A 23,082-nucleotide genomic window follows, 5' to 3' on the forward strand; every position below is an offset into this window, starting at 1 on the left:
AATTGCTTGGTGATACTCCGGCGCTACTTTTCGTACTTTCTTCCTGAAGGGGGTCGTGCCCGGCTTTATACGGAGTTCGTGCTGAATTATCTTCGGATAAATTCCTGGCATGTCTCCTAATTTCCATGCAAAGACGTCCGCATACTCCATGAGTATCTTGATTAGAGCCATCTCTCTTTCTTTGTCCATTAAAGTCCCTATTTTGATCATCTTCGGGTTATCTGCGGTCTCTATATTGATCTCCTTCACGGGTTTCACCGATGTGAATGTAGGCTTCGGTTCCCCTAGGAGAGGGACGCTCTTTAATTGCTATTTGGTAGGCTCTTCATCCCCCTTAGCTGTTGAGGTACCTGCTTCGGTATTTAGAACGATGCTCTCCTTCGTCAGACTTCTTCCGGAAATATGTTCGAGATAAAGGTCAATGGATTTCTCCTTGGAAGCTTCTTTGTTTCGGTTTCTCCGAGATTTACGCTGCTCATCTTGCTCGTTATTCAGCTGATTTTGTATAGCCTGACATTTCTAGAGCGGTTACCTGATCTCCTTTTATTTCCATTACCCCTTCGAGTGTTGGAAATCTAAGGTACTAATGATAGGTCGCTTCTACTCCTTTGAGCTTGTGTACCCATCTTCGTCCGATGATGACATTGTAAAGAGAAGGAGCGTCCACTACGCTGAATCGTGTATCAACCTTCATTGGTCCTGCGTTTACTTGTAACACAATATCTCCCAAAGGCTTCGTTGGAGCCCCCATTGAATCCGTATACGGTGTAGTACGAAGACATCAATTGCTCTTCATTCAGCTCCATTCGTTTGAACGTGTCATAGAACAATACATTGACCGAGCTCCCTCCATCAATGAGGACCTTCCTGATATTGCACCCTGCGATGGGTAATGTGAGAACCAAGGGGTCGTTGTGATCTTCCATTTCATCCTCTACATCCTCAGCATCGAAAGTTATTGGAGCGTTCATCCAGTGTTCGTGTTCGTCCACTTCTACTCCATCGATTTTGTACAACTCACAGTAATATTCAAATTGCTTCCTTAACCTTTTGCCTATTTGGGCAGTTAGTAATGGTCCAGTGGCTTCAGAGCAAGATATAGTGTTGAGCGTTCGATTACCGTCGGGGACTTGCCTGTTACGCTTAGCCCTCTCTTCGATGTCGGCCTTCTGTAAGTATTGCTTGAGATCACCAGCATCAATCAGCTTTTGAATCATTATCTTGAGGTTCTTGCAATTTTCAGTCTGATGCCCATTGAAGCAGTGGTACTCACAGTAGTCTCTAGATTTCTCGGATCGTGGTGGCTGCTTCCCTTTGGACCAAGGACACTCTAAGTTCTCTCGATCCTTAATCTCCCTTAGGATGCGAGTGTAGTTGGTGTTGAGCTTCGTAAAAACTTGGTCTTTAAATTTTCGGTCGTCGTGCCTTCGATCATCCCTTCGTCCTCTCTTATCTTCGTTAGGACGTTCAGTTGAACCGCCCCTCTTTGATCCGCTATCTTGCTCTACTGAGTTCGTCCGATAAGACCTTTGAGTTTGGGCTCTGGGATTTTCCCGCTTGATTTCTTCCAACCTGGCGTGCTTTTCGATGATAACTTCGAGATCTCCTTTGGTTTTGGGGACACTTCCATGAATCTCGACGAACAATGGACTCATCATATCCAATCCCCACTTGTAACAATTGGTGACCACCACTGGATCTACGTTCCCTATTGCTTGGCAGATCTTGTGCCACCTATCAGCATATTCTCTGATGGTTTCTTTGTGTCCGACTGCCAATGAAAAGAGTTTGTCCATTCCTGTATTGACGACTTTATTGTACATGTAAGTCATCAAAAACTTCTTTGTAAGCTGGCGGTAGGAGTCGATGGAATTTGGTGGCAGGTTATCAAACCAGGATAACGCTGACCCTTTTAGGCTTGAGGGAAAATATATGCAGAGGACGGCATCGTCATTATCTCATCGAGCTAAAATCCGTTTGTAGTACCGGAGATGGGCCGCGAGATCGTTGGATCCGTCGTAACATTCGAACACTATGAGAGGGAATTTCTGAGGGATGAGAACTTTGGCCAAGTGTGCCGTCAATGGAGTGGTATTGGCTTCTTTCATCACTTCTTCTAGTATTCCTCCTCATTGATTTTCCTTCAGCTGCTTGATTTCAGCCATCATCTCAGCGTGAAGGTCTTCCATTGCATGCTGATGATCTTTTTGGATTCTGGATCGTCCCGATCTTCGGTTCTCACTATCGAAGTAGTCTGAATCCTCTGGATAGTAATCTGGGTCGGATGATTCATTTCCTATGGTCGTTCTTCGGTTCAATGGTTCGGGATTGTTGGCGTTTGTCAAGAAGATCCTTCGATCATGATTTGGCTCAGGTTCTTTAGAATTGGCTTCGTCATACTGGTGGGCCGCTTCTAGACTCTAGGCGATCTTGTCTTTGAGCTCTTGGTTTTCTCGATCTAGCAACGCTACTGCGTCCGCGTATACCTTTTGGTTCTTCTTCAATTCCTGAAGCTCTGTCATCAGCTGGGGGGAATGATTCGACCCTTGGTTCGGAGTCCCGGCCTGCCTTTGTCCTCTAATGGCCACATAAAGATCTTCATCAATCGTTTGGATCAAAGGATTAGGCGGATCGGCGGTTGTTACAGGGGGTTCGACATGAGGGATCACTGTTTGGTTTTCTGTTAGGAAGGGCTGGATAACTAGTAGAGTTTGGTTCAGCTCATTTGTTGGTGGTATTCCAAAGGCTGGTTGTTGCATTGTTGAGTCCGCAAATCCTTCATGCCGTTTGTGGGAACGATATGTTGCTGCTTTCTTAGTTGCATCCTCTTTGGCCGCTAGAGCTTTGACCGTTGCCGCTGCTATTGCATTGGTGTCTATTGGTGAGTTGATTTCCGCTTTGTCTGGATTCTGGTTTGAAGTAAATACGATGGTATCTTCATGTTCACAAACAATATTCGCATTGCATATAAAATCATCATGTGGAAGTAAAATAGGCATAAAATGAAGTAAATATGATGACTCATCGCCTCAGAGATTTCGGGCTCGTCCTTGTCTAGTCATTGGGGAATAATTTGGTTGCTCTCGTGAGTACGAGGCATAATATAACAGAATGTAATAATAAAAGCAGAAGATAAAGTGCAGAATGTAAATGAGACAATGATTTACGTGGTTCAGCACTAAGTCCTACGTCCACGGGGTTCGAGTTTCACTATGTATTGAAGAGTTACAATGATAGTCAAATGACTCGATGTGATTTACGAAGATAAAGGGGGAAATGGATTACTCTTCCTATTTCTCTCTCCTAAGATCTCCGATACTCACTCAAAACTGGTCGACCCCTTCTCTCTCAGTGGAGAGGGGTATTTATAGGTATTGAACGTGGGGTCCACTATCAGAGCCAGCTGCAACCTTATCTTCTTGATCTTTGTGCTGATTCCACTGGCATCTTCGTTCTCAACCGATGGAGCCAGCGGTCACACCTGGTAACGACGGGTCACCTCTTTCTCCTCCACAGGTTGATTGACACGTACTCTATGTTTAGGTTGTTTAATGCGGGTGGTTGGGTCGTCTGCATGCATAAAACAGGTGTCTGCGGCTCCTGTCCCATCTGTTTCAGTATGTTCAATCTCCCCCGTTAATCTTGGGTCCTCCTCGAGATGGAATAAAGTAGATCCTAGGATGTTCTTCAGTACTTCTTAGTGGCTCGATACTCCAGTGCTCCTAGGTTCTTAGCCGTCGGATCCGTTCGATGATGAACATGTGTAGATGATAATTGTCCCTTGGATGTAGAGACGTGACATCGTTCCTTGATGTCTCAGGCTGTGCATCCTCCACGTGTAATCCTTCCGACACGTAGAAAATGATGAATTGTGTGTATACAATTACCTTAGCGCTTATCTAGCTAATTCTTTGTCCACAAACAATAATTTTCTATTTTTTCTGGAGTGAATTCGTATATGTTAACCAAGTTTTAACATTAGGTATTTAGGTTAATCATTTTTCTGAAAGTTTAATTGATAATCGTACATACCCTAGGTAGCCAGGCATCACTTTATTGACACATTATCATGGAACACAAACATTCTGTGAAGTTAAACCACTTCTGCAAGTTGCAAGATCTTTCCATTTCATAGATGAAAGGCTCGCTAAATGACACAAATAAAACAATGAAAACAAAACCTTAATCATACCTGAAGCTCGCTGGTGTGGGTTTCTTAGTAGCCCTCTACCTGTTTATGAAAATAAAACCTTCTTAGCAGCCTTTTTCATGAAAACAAAACCTAGCCAAAACTTAGGAAAATGCTTCCATAATAACGTTTGAATGAACCGCCGAAAATTGGTGTAGCCTAAATACCACGATACAAATTATATGGAGAACTGCATAAAAAAGGTTAGATAACTTATGTCAGTTGATCCAAATCAGATAGGTCATACAAACCAAAAATTACAACAAACTGGAAAAACAAGTAATTACTTTATCAATCAACCAAAAGAGGGGTGAATCCATGCCTGGAATGATAGAGCAGTGCAATGAAAATCGGCGAAAGAAGTTAAGTACCCATCGTCAAGTAATCCAAATAAGCGAGAGTCATACCTGAGATGGAGATCTCTTCGATGGATAAGTTTTGTCTTCCGGTTCATTAATCGCTCAAAAAAGTAACACCTCTGATAAATGATATGTATCAATTGATCGCTCCCAAGGGTAACGCCTCTTACATTGACTCCCAAGGGTAACGCCTCTTACATTGAATGGAAAATTGACGTTTCAAGGAGAAGAAAAATGTTGTAATGGCTACATCTCGGCCGTTCTTTATCTCCCCCAAGTGTAGACCACCGTTCACGTTGGTTATAGAGCAAAACATGTTCGGGAACACATAGCAGTGGCTCGATCTATACCATTTTTTATGAGTAGAAAATGTTAATCACCGTCCGTATTCATAACACATTAGTTGTTCCATATTGACCGCCTTTTATATATCCAAACTGTAGGTATCCGTCGATTGGTAAAAACACCATTGTTCCTTATAATCTCTATGGGCTAGATTGGCCAAAAAGTGTTGCAAATCAAAAAATAAGTGTGGAAAAAAAGTTAACACATGTGCCTGCTACTTCTCTCTTCTAGCATTTGCTCGCAGTTCAACTAGCAGCTAGCTTCAAAAGCTGAACCGTTCAGCGCTCAAAACGTTGAACCATTCAGCGCTGGGAGAAAATTTTCTGATCTAATGATTGAGATTTAAATCGCTGAACCAAACAGCGCTCAGCGCTGAACCGTTCAGCGCTAGATGGTGGTCCTGCTGACGTGGTCTTCTAATCTAGCTGCTAGATTAGCCATCCATAAGACTTAGAAGGTTGCCCTAGCTGACGTGGATGGACAATCTAGCTGCTAGATTAGAAGATCATAGGGGTTAGCCTAATACATATATAGATATATATGTTTAACAAGAGCGATGTAACTTAATTTTAAAATTTTGACTATTGGAATTTAAGTATAAGTAATTACAATATAACAAAAGTAACATAGTGTCTTCTCAATGTTCAATATTAAACTATTCAATGATATAACGGATTAGGACCAATCCAACATTGATACTTCTGGAATGTTTTTGGGTCTTCCAACGAAATAAATGGGATGTAATGTAGGAACAACAACAAAAACAAAGGGAATACGTAAAGGGAATCGTCGAATGGATGTATTGTTTCTGGAGTACGTAAAGGGAATCGTCGAATGGGGAAGTGAGAACGAAGTTTTGTGAAGAGAAAAAGACTAAACTATAATCAATATGAAACTATATAAATTACCTAACAATTTTCTACTGTAACCTTTATATATAAGTATAATATCAACATTATTGTTAAGGTTGGGTGTTCAATAGATGGGTGGATTCCATCCACGCCCAATCCGTGGAAATAAAGGAACGATTATTTGGGGACCATGTTTTTTTTTGGGGACCATAGTTCTATTTTTAGTAAGACATTTAGAAGTAAATTTAGGTCACCCCTTATCTAGATATTTATATTAATACCTAAAATACCCTCCTGATTAATTTTGGGTAATGATTAGTGAAATCATTAGTGAAATGATTAAGCTAAAGAAGTAGAATTATTGAGAGAGTAAAGTTAGAGAAGATGAAGAAGAAAAACATGGAAAAAAAAATGAATTCACTAATCTTGAGTATTCAAGTGATGATTCAATTGATGATAGCACATCTGAATCTTCATCTCCTTCCTCTCCTAGAATATTTGTTAATCTTCACAATGATCCGGATATGAGTTATTTATTAGATATGGTGATTGTATTCTTCCCCAAACTCAATCTCAAGATGAAAACGATGGATTTTACCAACCACAACCGGAGGAAGAGCATTTGGGTTATCAGATATGCTTCAAACTTAGATAATGTTGGTTTAATTGCTCCAAACTTTCAAAAAAATGAAAATTTTTTATGTAGATTTGGGCCAGTTCGTTTACCATATGTCAAGAACATGTAATCGAACACACCTGAAAGTGTAGTTCGGTTATATTTTCCAAACACGCAGGTTACCGAACTCGCTCGTTAATGGAGGTTTTGGTCGTACAGTGTAATGTTCAGTTTGCCCGCAATGTAACCGAACTTTAGGGTCTAGAAGTTCGGTTGGTTCGCAAACTTTTATCCAAAAGCGTATCTAACCGAACTCACCGATAAAAAAAAAACAAAGTTACAGTGCTATATTCGGTTACCTAGTATAAAATGGTAGGTAACCGAACTTTGAACTTAACAATTAATTTGGGTACATCTTGTGTGTTCGGTTACATATCAAATTGCTCTACCAACCGAACTTAAAGTTCAGTGATATCCTTATTTTGCAAAGGAACCGAACTTATGGACTTGTGTTGTTCTAATACAAGGAGTTCGGTTAAAAGTATTTTTTGCGAATCAACCAAACTCTGAGTTCGGTTAAGAAAAAATTAATTCGTGATAACCGAACTTTTTGCGACGAAACCGAACTAAAAGTTCGGTTGTGACTTGTTTTTTGCGACGTAACCGAACTTTTCTCTGAAAAACAACCTCCATTAAACCTCTCTGCAACTTCCATTTTCAACTCATTTTGATGATTACTTCTCATTTATTCAACCAAAAACGAACGACAAGTAATGGGCTTGTGAGAATATCTTTGTTAATGTTTTAAATTAAGCTATATATATAGATGTAGTGGTGGTTGGTGGTGGTGGTAATCAGAGGTGGTGGTGATAATCGGTGGTTGGTGGTGGTGGTGGTAATCGGCGGTGGTGGTGGGAGGAGGTGGTGGTGGTAATCGGTGGTTGTTGGTGGTGGTGGTGGTAATCGGCGGTGGTGGGCGGTAGTGGTGGGAGGAGGCGGTGGTTATATATATATATATATATATATATATATATATAGGTGGTTATTAGATTGGTTTCAAATTAAATTAAGTTAAGGGTAGGTTAGTCATTTCAACACTTTAGGACACCCCATATAACTATAGGGAAGGTGGCCTAATAAAATCATGGTCCCCTCAAAAAACTCATGATCCCTAAAAAAAATCATTCGAATAAAGGGTTCCAAACTCCACCCGCGTCCAATATACCGAAAAACGAATAGAGTGTACGCCTGCCAAATTACGGTGTGGGCCATCTAAAATTCGTGGATTTGGATGTTCTGCTTAACCCTGCTCTCAAATCTATTGACTAAATTTATATTTGAATCAGGAGGGCGTTTTTTACTGTCACCCCCATTTTATAAAAGTTTATTTATGTCCCCCAGTCGGTTAGTTCAGTAATTAAGTCAGAATGTTGGTCACTTTTGCAACGGGAAAAGACAAAAGTTGCCTGACCATTAAGAGATTAGAGGATTAGACCTCCTCCAATGGAATGTGTGTGAAGGTAAATGTCTAACTACACATAGAATACACATTTATTTATTTTCTCTAAGCTTGAACTTCTTTAATAATGTATAGATGATATGCTAATTTTACTTCTATATTTGTCGAATATCCCACAAATTAGGGGATACACAAAAAAAACAAAGAAAAAAAAATATTATGAAGTATGTTCATGATGTATATAATAGTGACTATAAGATTGGGCACTATGTTCATGATAAATGCATTATCGATTGTTAGATGTAGTTTAATTTATTTTGGTTTCATGATAACAATACAATTTGGGATGTTTTTTGTTTTAACTTCATTTAGATTTTTGTCTTTCTTTTTCCAAATTCATTAGGAAAAAAGGATAAAGGGTACAGTGGTATTTTCATTAATAAAACATCCCCTTTAGCTAAAAACCCATCTCTATTTAACTGTGGGTTCTTAGCGGGGATGCACAGACGCGCGTGTTTTGATGCTGTGTCTCGCGTCCCATGTGATTCCGATGGTGGACGTGAGATGGACACTGGCTGGACGCATATATTTTCATCACCCAAAAATGATTGTTGCTGGAAAAAATGATTCGAACCAGCAACCATAAAGTCGTTCTTTAACCCCCATACCATTGCACCAAGATAGGTTTCGGTGGCCCTTTTGCTCCGATATTTCAAATCGCTCTTTTTTTAAGATGATGCTTTTGGATAATTAACTCTATTGATTGGATTCATAATACATGTTCCTACATAGTAGATGATTTAGGAGCTAGCTCGTCTGAATAGATGAAGGATGCGTACTAGGTTTCATTCTATTCAGTCGAAAGAGTTTAGGTTAAAGCGACCTTCACGCAAGAATGGATGTTATTTAAAAAGAATTGCACCAAGTTCTGAATCCTAACGAAGTCGTTCTTCTGGGTATGATACCTCATAGCTTCATAGTGACAATTCATTTCCTCGTCAATTTGGGTCTCTCGTTTTCGATCTTCATGGGGATCACAATCGTGGAATTTCAGAGGAACGGGCTTCTTTTTTTAAGCTTATGAATGCCTGCAGGAATCCTCTCTATCAAACCATGCCTCACTTGAGGGTCAAAAATAAGAGTCAAAAGAGAGATGTACTTCGCTAGCCGCCTTTACTGTCATTTTTGCTCGGGAAGAGTTAGGGAAATTCAAATGCTCCGTGTGTCTATGGAAAGCATTTTCGGAGACTGCCGTCCCGGTAAGTGAACCGTAGTATCATGGGGGCGGTATCTACTGAAGACATCTGCCTTATAATGTGTGATTCAAGATGTATTCCTCTTGCTTAGATGAAGCATCGTTCTTTAAAGAATGAATCCTTCACATCGTTCGTCGGAGCTTCTTAAAGGACAAGCCCTTTAGGGACCTTAGACACTCTATCCTCAGATCGGCCACGCCCAACCCTCAGCCTATATGAATTTACTTCATGCATATCTCTGACCTGATAATTAGTCTCGCATCTCCACCCAGCTCTATTAGCAGGCCCCTTCTGCTGATCTTGTGGTATCTCATGGCCAGTCTAGTGTTACCATCTACTATTTACGCTCTTCTATTTTATGATGTTGGTTTCGAGCTCCTCCATTCGACCAGGTATAGATGAAACAAAAGGGAGACCTCACTAGACCATCTGCGCTTGTTACTTCTTCCTTCAGGGGACGGGAGTTGAGGCGAAAGAAATAGGGACGTTCAAGGACCGAAAGAATCAAAGTCCAAAATGTATAGAGGCCTTTTCAAATGCAAGAACAGACCAGCGACTAGGTGGCTTGTCAAGTGGATGGGCTGTTAGAGCATTGCTCGGTCGAACTCGCATGCGTTACTATCTCTAGCATGTTTGTCAATGTTAGTGATCAAAACTATAAGTCTTGATTTCTAGTCTATTATAGCTAAGTCTCGGACTAGGATAGAAAGTGTAGTTGAGCTCAAGGACTTCATGGCGATTCATCATACAAGTAGAAGAACTACTCAAGGAACCGGTGGAACTTCTCGACAAAAAGGTATGTGAAGACTTGAACTTGTCTATCACTAAAAAGTATATCTACTCTATCTCCTAATCTTTGAGACAAGAATTCATGTGCTATATATATAGACTTTGATTGTACACATTTGGTATTTCGAGCCGAGTATACCTCGCCTATCTATATCTCGAAATATGAGTTGGCAAGATTTTTGCTTTAACCAAGTTTATCTTTACCATGTGACGAAAGTCATGATATGTTTCAATCATCTTGAAAATTGCTTTGACGAGAAATGGTGTAACAACTACATAACGTCCTCTAAGAATGTTTCAATGATTGAAATGAGAGTTTAGATTACATAACCAATGGTGGACATAAGCATTATTGTGGAAACACATTTATGTATAAGTCCTATTCCTTGAACCAAAGTTTGCGAACTTTGTTGATCAAGAGAACCGTAAGAATGGCTTGAGCCAAGTCCGGCGAACTGCCGAAGTTCTCAAACCCGAGAATTTTTGCTGGAGTTGACAAACTATTTGCGTGAAACTAAGTCCGCGAATTCAGTCCGCGAACCGGCGAAGTTCTCATACCCGAGAATTTCTGCTGGAGTTTATAAACTCTGCCCGGTAACTTAAGTCCGTGAACCTAATCTGCGAACTTGAGAAGGTTATATATCTGAAGATGATTTCTGAACTTAAACTTAAAAAGACTAAGGAATGCAGTTTGCAAACCGTGGCTATAAAAGTTCATGAACCGATTCAAGTGAATCAAATCATAATTGCTTCAATTGTGTCTTGTGTAGTACATGAGATTTCCTTGCAATTGAACAACTCTCTAACTAGTTCCTTTGAAGTCATTTGAACTAGTTATGGTGAAGAAGAACGTGGTTTATATGGAATGCTCATATGGCTAACCATTTGGTTAACTATTGTTGAACCAACAAGTGCATATGTTTGGGTACGATTAACAAACCTAGAAGCGTGCATTTTCAAGTGTGTGTAACAAGCTAAGTTTTCGATCTAACGGTTGAGAAATATTAGCTTGAATCTAAATCAGGTTTTCATCTAAATGTGGATATTGATTGCTTTGTTACCAAGTTAATGATGAACACACAAGTGTGACGAATTTTCACCCATAAATACATTCGCTGGGACTCATTTTATCACTAATAAACTTGTTTGTAGGTGTTTTTGGGCAATAAACATTTTTGGAAAAATCGGCTCGAAAAGTTGTTAAAGGCACCCCGGAGAGCATTTGCTAAGCGGACACATAAGGGGAAACCAATTGATAAGGGGAACCCTATTGCTATTTACACCCTATGTTTGGTTAGGGGGAGGTCAATCTTCTTCCTTTTGAAATCTGTTTTTGGCAGGAAAAATCAAGGTTTACTCCAGAAGAATTAGGGTTCGTGATTTGGACTAGTTTGAATGAGATTAAATCCCTGAAATTGATTGGGGTTATCAGTTTAGCCTAAACAGGGATGATAAGGGTTTTTGATTCGCCTACAAATGACTGGTTAATAGGGTAAAATTGTTGAAGTCAAGTTCCGGAATTAGGGTTGAAGAATTGGATGTGTTCCACAGAGATTCAATCACTGGAATCGATTGTAATGGACTTGTCTTGGCTGAACAGGCTTTTTATGCTCGATGGATTTGATCCATTTGGGCTGGAGAAGCCGAGACAAGATTACAGAGAGTGAGAAGTTACGGCCTCTACTAATGATAAATTTGGAAAGTTTTAGTCGGATTTGGAAGCTGTTCTGGATTGGAAACATCATGTTACACTTAAACAGGGTTGGTATGTGTTTTACAACTGGAGAAATAGGAAGATTTTCACGGGTTGTCGTGAAACAGGGGAAGCTCAACTGCAGATATTCTGGTTCAATATTGGAAGAGATTTGGGCGGATTCTTCTCATGATATGGATTAGTCTAACCCCATTTCGTCTAAACAGGGAAGCTATGTGACTTGGATTGACTTAAAAGGAAAATTTCCACGTAAAACATGGAATGTAATATTATCGGATATTCTGTTTTAGTGAAGGGTATTATTTTGGGACGATTTTGTGTGTTTACAATGTGCCCCACCTATGCTGAGACATGTATGGAGTGTTCTAAGCTGCAAAGGATACATGAAAATCAAAAATAGAGAAGCAAAAGGGAAGTTATCTTCGTGTAGGAGAATAATGGATCAAAGAGGAAATATTCTGTATTAAACCGTGGATATTTGGATGATGTTGAGTATAAAAAGGTAGTTGAGAAACAGAGAATGATCATCGAGTGACTGGGGAGAAGAACAGAGGGTTGCAGAGAAGATTTTTCTACTGCTGCAAAGAAGAAGAAGAAGAAGAATAGACTACGCTTGTAGTCTGTCGTTTAAAACTGTCACTGTTTCTACCTGGAACGACAGTTTTCTGCGACAGATAAAAACAATAGTTTTCTGTAATAATCATTGTAACAGTTTTGTAACGGCTTTACAGTGTTGCGAAACTCAGTTTTCTTATCTCTTCACCTCTTGTAAGCACTTTTGAGCAATAAAAATGAATTTTGAGTGTGTCTACAATATGAGGAGTTAAACCCCTACACTGGGTCCACGGATGAATCCGAATTTCATACATGGGTGAATTTATTTTATTCTTTTTATGACTTTTGCACTTATTTTAAATTGATTTATGATTCGAATAAATTAGTTATTATTTTATTTGATGGGTCATGCTTGCTTAAATGTTTTATGTCTCATGCTTACGATTTATAATTAATAATTTGAGAATCTACCTTGGCAAAGTCAGAGTCCATATATTATATTTATTGAGCGATAAAATGTTGAGATTAAATAATTGAACCTTATGTTATGAATTCAGTGGAATCCTAGTACCAGTAACTCTCGCTTTTGCTTTTTATTTTCATTAAACCTTTAAATTTAATCTTCACAAGTCTTAGAGTTTGAATCTTAATTACTATGACAATTTCAAAAAAACCACATCATTTTGGCGTCGTTGCCGGGGATTTGTTTTAAGATTAATTTTTAGGTTTATTTTTATTTATTTTGTACAGTATTTTCATTTCATTTTAGATTTTATTTTTTTTCCTTTTTATGTGTTTCTTTTTGTATTTGTTTTCAGGGACTTTTTGAGGATGATGACTTCTTCTGAGGAGACGTCACCTAAGATGACGCTGACGGAATATAAGCGTAGAAAGTCAAATTATCAGGAAACCTCATCTGAGATGACGCTTGCTGAATATAAGCGTAGGAAACGGTATGGATTTTCTACTCCACATGTGGTAAGTGAAGAATCACCTTTAACAATATATGAGAAGTATTACAAACACACACCGCCTAGTTTGGAACGAAGATTGAGAGTTCTTGAATGTCAAAGATTATATGATGATGATGATGAATCTTGTAGTGACTGTTTGTTCCAAACAGAACATATAGATGACCCTGTGGATGATTGTGTGGATGATTTGCCTAATTCCATAGATGAATCCATCCCACAAGATAATTCACCCAACTTAGAGGTTGTTTCTAGACCCCTAGACTTCCAAAAGTTGCCTAATTTAGGGTTAGAATTGCGTGCTTCTAAAGTGTTGTTGGATTACGTTGCATCAAGTACCCAGAGGACTTGCCTATTCCTGATATCGTGCATGAACCAATTAATATTTCACCAGTCCCAATAGTATCCCCATATTTTGTTCTATACTCACTTCCATGTAAAGTAAAAACTAGGTTTGGGGGTAATCCTCTATTTCAGACAGTTTCAATGTCACCATATTGTCATAGCATAATTGTGAAGTTCTCCTTTGTAAATACTGCATTTTGGGTTGATCCCCAAATTTTCAGGCTGTTAATTTTTGGGGATCCATTTCTGTATATTCCAGTAGGTATATTTATTTATTTTATTTTATTTTTTTCGTTTACCTTTTTTTGCATCTTATGAATTTACCATCTTAAGTTTTGCGTTGGATGACTCAATTACATTGAGGATAATGTAATGTTTATGTGTGGGGGAGTGATTAACTTTTTCTTTTTTCAGGAACGTTCTTGCATTTTATGACCAGCTGTGTAATGGGTCTACAAAAAAAAAAACAAAAAAAAAAATATGTATTATGACCAGCTGTGTAGTGGGTCTAAAAAGAAAAAAAAAATTATTATTATTGTTAGGGTTATGACCAGCTGTGTAGCGGGTCTTTTCTTTTTTCTTGCATGCTATGACCAGCTGTGTAGCAGGTCTTATTTTAGAAAAAAAAATATTATGATTGTTAGGGTTATGACCAGATGTGTAGAGGGTCTATTTTTATGTATTTTCTTATTATGACCAGCTGTGTAGCGGGTCTTCAAAAAATAAATTTGATATGAACAGCTGTGTAGCGGGTCAATTTTCTGTTTTGCTCGAGGACTAGCAAAATGTAAGTGTGGGGGAATTTGATGAACACACAAGTGTGACGCATTTTCACCCATAAATACATTCGCCGGTACTCATTTTATCACTAATAAACTTGTTTGTAGGTGTTTTTGGGCAATAAACATTTTTGGAAAAATCGGCTCGAAAAGTTGTTAAAGGCACCCCGAAGAGCATTGGCTAAGCGGACTCCCACATTGGATAAAGGGAAACCAGTTGATAAGGGGCACCCTATTGCTATTTACACCCCAATTTTGGTTAGGGGGAGGTCCATCTTCTTCCTTTTGAAATCTGTTTTTGGCGGGAAAAATCAAGGTTTACTCCGGCAGAATTAGGGTTCGTGATTTGTACTAGTTTGAATGAGATTAAATCCCTGAAATTGATTGGGGTTATTAGTTTAGGCTAAACAGGGATGATAAGGGTTTTTGATTCGCCTAAAATGACTGGTTAATCGGGTAAAATTGTTGCAGTCAAGTGCCGGAATTAGGGTTGAAGAATTGGATGTGTTCCGCAGAGACTCAATCACTGGAACCGATTGTAATGGACCTGTCTTGGCTGAACAGGCTTTTTATGCTCGATGGATTTGATCCATTTGGACTGGAGAAGCCGGGACAAGATTATAGAGAGTGAGAAGTTACGACCTCTGCTAATGATAAATTTGGAAAGTTTCAGTCGGATTTGGAAGTTGTTCTGGATTGGAAACACCCTGTTACACTTAAACAGGGTTGGTATGTGTTTTACAACTGGAGAAATAGGAATATTTTCACGGGTTGTCGTGAAACAGGGGAAGCTCAACTGCAAATATTATGGATCGATATTGGAAGAGATTTGAGAGGATTCTTCTCATGATATGGATTAGTCTAACCCTGTTTCGTCTAAACAGGGAAGGTATGTGACTTGGATTGACTTAAAAGGAAGATTTCCATGTAAAACATGGAATGTAATATTATCGGATATTCTGTTTTAGTGAAGGATGTTATTTTGGAAGATTTTGTGTATTCACAGTGTGCCCCACCTCTGCTGAGACATGTATGGAGTGTTCTAAGCTGCAAAGGATACGTGAAAATAAAAAACAGAGAAGAAAAAGGGAAGTTATCTTCGTGTAGGAGAATAATGGATTGAAGAGGAAATATTCTGCATTAAACCGAGGAGATTTGGATGTTGTTGAGTATAAAAAGGTAGTTGAGAAACAGAGAAGGATCATCGAGTGACTGGGGAGAAGAACAGAGGGTTGCAGAGCAGATTTTTCTGCTGCTGCAGAGAAGAAGAAAAAGAACAGACTATGCTTGTAGTATGTCGTTTAAAACTATCACTGTTTCTACCTGGAACGACAGTTTGCTGCGACAGATAAAAACAATAATTTTCTGTAATAATCATTGTAACAGTTTTATAACGGCTTTACAGTGTTGCGAAACTCAGTTTTTCTTATCTCTTCACCTCTTGTAAGCACGTTTGAGCAATAAAAATGAATTTTGAGTGTGTCTGCAATATGAGGAGTTTAACCCCTACACTGGGTCGACTGATGAATCCGAATTTCATACATGGGTGAATTTATTTTATTTTTTTTATGACTTTTGCACTTATTTTAAATTGATTTATGATTCGAATAAATTAGTTATTATTTTATTTGATGGGCCATGCTTGCTTAAATGTTGGATGTCCCATGCTTACGATTTATAATTAATATTTTGAGAATCTACCTTGGAAAATCAGAGTCCATATATTTTATTTATTGAGCGATAAATGTTGAGATTAAATAATTGAACCTTATGTTATGAATTCGGTGGAATCCTAGTCCCAGTAACTCTCGTTTTTTCTTTTTATTTTCATTAAACCTTTAAATTTAATCTTCACAAGTCTTAGAGTTCGAATCTTAATTACTACGACAACTTCAAAAAAATCACATCAGGTAACTTAATTGCAAACCCTGATTTGAAAGACTATATAAAGGAGACATCTAGTATAGTGAAAAACTATTCCCCACACCTTACGTGTGATACTAGTTTGCATGCTAGAGTCGATTCTCCTTTAACCTTTGGTTTTCTTCTTCTAAAACCAGGTTAACGACTTAAAGACTTCATTGGGAATGTGAAGCCAAATCGATACTACTTTTATCGTAGTTGTGTGATCTGATCTTGCATCTTCTATCGTACGAGTACAATCATATTGATTGGCTTGAGATTGATATCTCCGATAGGCAAGATATAAAAAGTAATCACAAACATCTTCGTCTCATTGTTTGTGATTCCGCAACATCTTGTTTCGCTATCATACGATTAAGATTGTTATGAGGTGATTGATAAATCTAGGCTGTTCGTCGGGAATATAAGACCGGATTATCAATTGGTTCCTGTTCACCTTGATTATTATCAAAAGACGGAACAAAACCTTTTAGGGTTTATCTGTGGGAGACAGATTGATCCTTTGATAGACTTGTCTGTGTGAGACAGATTTGTTTATTGTCAAAGCCTGCGATTTTGGGTCGTAGCAACTCTTAGTTGTGGGTGAGATCAGCTAAGGGAATCAAGTGCACAGTATCCTGCTGGGATCAGAGGCGTAAGGAGTACAACTGTACCTTGGATCAGTGGGAGACTAGGTCCCGGGGTTTTTATGCATTTGCGGTTTCTTCGTTAACAAAATTTTGGTGTTTGTGTTATTTCTATTTCCGCATTATATTGTTTATCTTTATAATTGAAATAATACAGGAAGTGCGTTAGATAATCAATTAGAGTAATCCAACCTTTGGTTGTTGATTGTCATTGATTGATCCTTGGATATTGGTCTTTGGTACCATCCAAGTTATTCCTTGTATTTGATTAGAACTCAAGAAGAGAGATATAAACTCGTTGATATACTTTTAATTGATTGAGTCTTGTTCATTCTCTTAAAAGTATATTCGAGTTTGTCCATACAGATTGCTAAGCGAAATATTGGGTGGTGTTGTTAGACCCCTGCTTTTTCAATTGGTATCAGAGCAGGAAAACACGTTTAAGATCTTACAAGTTTGTGTTTATAGCGATCTGACTCTGTGGACAGAGGTGTTATCTCTATTAACGTACCACCAGTCTTCGATGGCTCTAATTAATTATGGTGGAAAAAAATTATGCGAGCTTTTCTTCAAGCGCGTGCGTTTGTAACCAGAAATACTTCTAGGCACAAAACACGATTAAACTGGTGTTGTTGATAAAAACAGGGCTAATAACATGAAATAATCAGAAATGTCAGACACACGGATTTAACGTGGTTCGTCATGGTTTTCCTACGTCCACGGACGAATCCCCTTGGGGAGTAATATTTCATTGATATTTGTATTACAATGTATCTTTTTCTCTATCATCCCCCCTTCACTCCCTTTTTCCTCCCCCTATTTATACAATCCTGAATATAAATGGTATTTACTTCCCTTGCATTAATTCTGCATGGAAATGCTCATTCATGCCTCCATGTTTAATTTTGATGAAACTGCTCATTCATGCCTCCATGTTTAATTCTGCATGAACTGCTCAGTCATGCCTCCATGTTTAATTCTGCATGAAACTGCTCATGCATGCCCCCTGAATTAATTCGGAGGAAACTGCTCATTCATTCCTCCATGTTTAATTCTTCATGAAACTGTTTTTGCATGCTTCCTGAATTAATTCTGCATGCTGGTAGACTGTATTGATGGTTGACAGACATAATGGCTGGCAGTATGGATGGATGCTGGCTGGCAGACTGGATTGACTGGCTGAAATGGATAATGGCTGGCAGCATGGATGGAGACTAGCTGGAAGCACATCTGACAGCACGGGTAGAGACTAACTGGCAGTGCGATAGAGTACTTAGCTAGAAACTACATGGCAGCACCATTGGCAACATGAGTGGAAACTGCATGGCAGCACCATTGGCAACATGGATGGAAATGCATGGCAACACCATCGGCAACACGACCTTGACATTGACTGATGGTTGACTTTGACCATTGAATGTGTGTTGACTTTGACCATTGATCTTGACCATTGACCGGGTGCTGACTTTGACCATTGACCGGTCATTGAATTTATATAATACTGGGCAGGCTGGTGGGCTGCTTCGATTGACTGGTTATCGGTCTTGGATGAGGGCCAAAAGATGATTCAAGTACCAATTTGGCCCATTATATGGCACTTTTACTTATGGTACAACATCGCCCCCTCTTAACCTCCAACTTGTTGGGGGTTAAGAAATTTTCGTTTTCCTTAGACAATGACAAAACTCGCCCCCAAGTATGGATCATTGATGCTGAGGAGATTGGAAAACTCCTCTTATTGTTTGCAGAAATCATAATCAAGACGCCCCCAAGTGAGGCTATTGTGACTGGGAGATCGGCGGGCAACAGTTGGGCATGAATCGTTGTTGTATGCAAAAATGGACTGAAGGCTGAGCTAGACTGCAACAGAAGCGTGATGCTGGAGCGAAGTGGTGTTGAAAGTGAGCTGTAATGTTGATGTAAAACTGGAATGTGGTAGTTGCGAGCGAGAGGGTGTGATCCTTTAGTAGTTGAGATGGTAACAGAATTTGTGTGTTTTTGGACCTCCAATGTTCTTGGTTGGGATACTGGATATGACATCGATCTTTATATATCTTCGAAAGTTATATGAATCAGGATAGCAGCAGCAATGTCGACTAGATCACAATAGTTGTTGCGGAGCTGGATTGTAGTGATTGCGGTAAACTGGACTGTGAAGGAAACAAAAAACTGTCCTGAGAAAAACTGGGTAGTAACAACTTTGAGAAAAGATGGTTTGCAGCAGCTTCGATCAGCTGGACATCAACGAGCAAATCTGCACTGCAGCAGTTGCGATCAGCTGGACCGCAGGAGCTACGAACATAGCTGGAATGCAGCAGCTGCGATCAGCTGGAATGCAGCAGCGACGAGAAAAGTTACACTGCAGCAGCTGCGATCAGCTAGACTGCAGGAACTGCGAACATATCTAGACTGCAGTAGCTTCGATCAGCTGAACTGCAGCAGCGACGAGCAATACTACAATGCAGCAGCTGCGATCAGATGGACTGCAGGAACTGTGAACATAACTGGACTGCAGTAGATTCGATCAGCTGAACTGCAGCAGCGACGATCAATACTGCACTGCAGCAGCTGCGGTCAGCTGGACTGTAGGAACTGCGAACATAGCTGGACTGCAGCAGCTGCGATCAGCTGGAATGCAGCAGCGACGAGCAAAGTTGCACTGTAGTAGCTGCGATCATCTAGACTGTAGGAACTGCGAACATAACTGGACTTCAGTAGCTTCGATCAGCTGAACTGCAGCAGCTGCGATCATCTGGAATGCAGCAGCGACCAGAAAAGTTGCACTGAAGAAGCTGCGATCAGCTGGACTGCAGGAACTGCGAACATAGCTGGACTGCAGTAGCTTCGATCAGCTGAACTGCAGCAGAGATGAGCAAGACTGCACTGCAGCAGCTGCGATCAGCTGGAATGAAGCAACGACGAGCAAAGTTGCACTGCAGCAGCTGCGATCAGCTGGACTGCAGGAACTGCGAACATAGCTGGACTGCAGTAGCTTCGATCAGCTGAACTGCAGCATCGACGAGCAAGACTGCACTGCAGCAGCTGCGGTCATCTGGACTGCAGGAGGAGTGAGCAGCGCTGCACTGCAGCTGCTGCGATAAGATGGACCGTAGAAGCGATAGGCAGAGATGGACTGCAGCAGCTTCGATCAGCTGGACCGCAGCAACTGCTGAGGGATTATACTTTAAACAGTTCGATAAACCTGAGTGTAACAGTTATAAATAAAACCAGACTGCATCAGTTGCGTCCAACTGAGTACAGAATGGATGAGCAAAACCAGACTGCATCAGTTGCGTCCAACTGAGTGCAACAGTTATTTAGGAACTGGATTACAGCAGTTCGATCAACTTAACTGTAGCAGTTTAACATTATTGATTGAAATAATAACGTCAAAATATTAGGGTGTATGCTCGCCCCCTCTTAATCCTGTAACTCGTTGGAGGATTAAGAAGTTTGGGTTACCTTTTGTTTCGATTTTCAGAAGATGAATTCCGCATTGCATTTAGGTGTTATGTAACTCGGCCCCAAGCGTATCGAGTGTTACGCATCTCCCCCCAAGAGATTTGTTATTTTAGACCATGAGGTGTTACATTTCTCGCCCCCAAGTGATGGTCAGTCACATTGAGGTGGTATGCAACTCGTCCCCAGAAGATAGTGATTGTCTGCTGCTCAATGCTCGCACAAGGGTGCACTGCCTTGCTGCATCTTGCTCGCGCATGGAATAAGGTTAAAGTTTTTCTGCTATCTGGAATTCGCGCAGGGGGCCAATCCCACTATTCCAGATTCGCACAGAATTGAGATGTGTGCATCTCCTCATGCCTTGGCGTGTGAAAATGCTCGCCACATTGTAGGTGTACCAATGAAAAAAAGTATGCATGATTACATGAAATGATACAAAAACATTTAATTGTATTCGTACCTTATGAGATGTGTTATTGCGATTATGTGTATATGTCACAGTTAGGATGTCAACTGGCTATGTGTTTGTTTCTCAGTGGTGATGATTGTCGAACCGTGTGTTACCAAAAACGTTTCAGACAATAATTCTTTCGAACTGTAAGAGTTGCTCGAGATCGATCATGCTGCTGACGAACTTTCGAGGGAAAAATCGCGAAGATATTGTTCTTGTGAATGGGGGTAACTCCACGACGACGCCATGCTGAAAAGGCGGTTCGAGCATCCTGGCTCTGTAACAGCGTCCTTTTCTAGTCAGTTGCCTCAGCGTCTCGACTTGGCTCGACTTAGCCACTAGATTTTCTGCCAGACTGGATTTCACCAGTTGAATGAAAACTGGACTGCTGCAGTTATATATTGGAACTGGACTGCAGCTGTTAATGCAGATCTGGACTACAACTGTTATGATGAAGATTGGACTGCATCATTGCTGAGGATAACTTGATTACAGTAGTTCGAGAAACTGGACTGTAGCAGTTTTAACTAGCACCGAACATGTGTGTGTTGAGGTTTATGAATCGAACCAGCACTCACGAACTTTGTACATGGGCATGTTGTGGGTAGAAACTCGACTTGCGTTCGCGAACATTGAATATGATATGTAGATTGCACTTGATAGTGGTCGGTGACCGTGTGTGATGCCGCTGCTCGAAACCTCAAAAAATAAAAAATTTCAAACTCATGATTTTTCACCTCCAGGTTGTAGGGAATTGAAAGACGATTCCAACGAGCCAAAAATCACTTCATTCGGACTTAAAACGAAGAAGTTATTGAGAAAACAAGATTTTCACGAAGCGCGCGTGCTATTGCAGACGTGGCAGTGACTGGACTGAATTGCTGACTAGACCCAACTGCTGACGTGGTAGTTGTTGACTGGACCCAACTGCTGACGTGGCGACTGCTGACTGGACATTTTTTTGATTGGCAGGTGTTGACTGGACCAGATGCTGACGTGGAAGCTACTGACTGGACCATCTTGCTGACGCGGCACAGTTGACACGGCCACCGCGCAGACGTGACAGTTGCTGACGTGGCATTGTGCTGAGATGGCGATTAGTGTTGACGTGGCGGATGTTGATTGGACATATGTGCTGACGTGGCCGGTAGTGGCTGAACATGGTGCTGACGTGGCGGTCGCTGACTGGACCCAAATGCTGATGTGGCACCTGCTTATGTGGCGCCCTGATGAAGTTTGACGTACCACAGAGCATCGAAGTTTGATGTATCACAATGCATCGAAGGTTGATATACGCAGCTCATCGAAGTTTGATGTACCGAGAAGCATCGAAATTTTCCAGGACATTAAATTTTGATGTATCCCAGATCATCGAAGTGTTATGTACCACAGAGCATCGAAGATTCGAAGGTTGATGTACGCAGCGCATCGAAGAAGTTTGATGTATCAGGAAGCATCGAAGTTTGGATGGCGGCATTGGCCTCTGGTTTTTTTTTTTTTTTTTGTACTTAAAACTTTTCGCCACGGTTTTTTTTTTGTACTTAAAACTTTTCGCCAAATATTTAATGACAGTTTTGAAGAATTGTTGTCTTTTCTATCAAGCATTCTTGCAACGGTTTCCTGCTTCAACTTTTAGTAACAGTTTTCTTCAACTGTTACTGTTTCTCATGGAATCTTCTTTGGACTTTTAGCAAGTTGTTGCCGTTTCTCATGGACTCTTCCGCCACTGTTTTTGCTATACTTCTGTGACCTTTTCCGGAACCCTTTGAGATGCTTTTATAGGGATCTTCCTTAAGGTTTCCGCCTCATGTCTTTGTCGTATGTGCAGCTGGTGCAGGTAGCTGCGGACTTGGAACTCGGATATGGTGGAGGTGATTTTTACAAGCTACTAACTCGAAATGCTACTGATATGTTATGGATGAACTGATTTTTGTTCTCGTACTTTGGACTGTAACGTGTTTTAGATCGAACATCCTGCCAACAGTTTTTGCGATTTTTTCAATGAGTCAGCTTTGGTGGCTTCCGACTATGAAGCTGGACTGCATCAGTTGCGATCAACTGGGCTGCAATAACTGTGATTAACTAGACTGCAGCAGCTGCGACCAGCTGGACTGCAGTGATTGAAATCAAAACAGGACCCATCCATATTGCGGATCAAACATCCAGCAACAATTTTGATAATGTTTTTGCGCCATCTTTTACCGTGGACCGAACGTCCTGACAATAGTTTCAACACCCTTGTAGTGGAATAGATTGGGTGCTTTCCAAAGGTGATAGTTACCGAAAATCTCGAACTGCGAATCTGGACTGCAGCAGTTGCGATCAACTGGACTGCAGTAACTGCGATTAACTGGACTGCAGCAGCTGCGTTCAGCTTGACTGCAGTGATTTCGAT

General features: G+C 40.3%; 1 protein-coding gene across 1 annotated transcript; it reads right to left on the reverse strand.

Annotated features, from left to right (window-relative positions):
* Positions 1-683: 683 nt before the first annotated feature.
* On the reverse strand, positions 684-1,796 carry LOC113290610. The gene has a single exon (XM_026540198.1). It carries the CDS (start codon positions 1,794-1,796, stop codon positions 684-686), a length of 1,113 nt encoding a protein of 370 aa, XP_026395983.1.
* Positions 1,797-23,082: the final 21,286 nt, after the last annotated feature.

The sequence above is a fragment of the Papaver somniferum genome, chromosome 6 (genome assembly GCF_003573695.1).
Source record: "Papaver somniferum cultivar HN1 chromosome 6, ASM357369v1, whole genome shotgun sequence".
Lineage (NCBI taxonomy): Eukaryota > Viridiplantae > Streptophyta > Magnoliopsida > Ranunculales > Papaveraceae > Papaver > Papaver somniferum.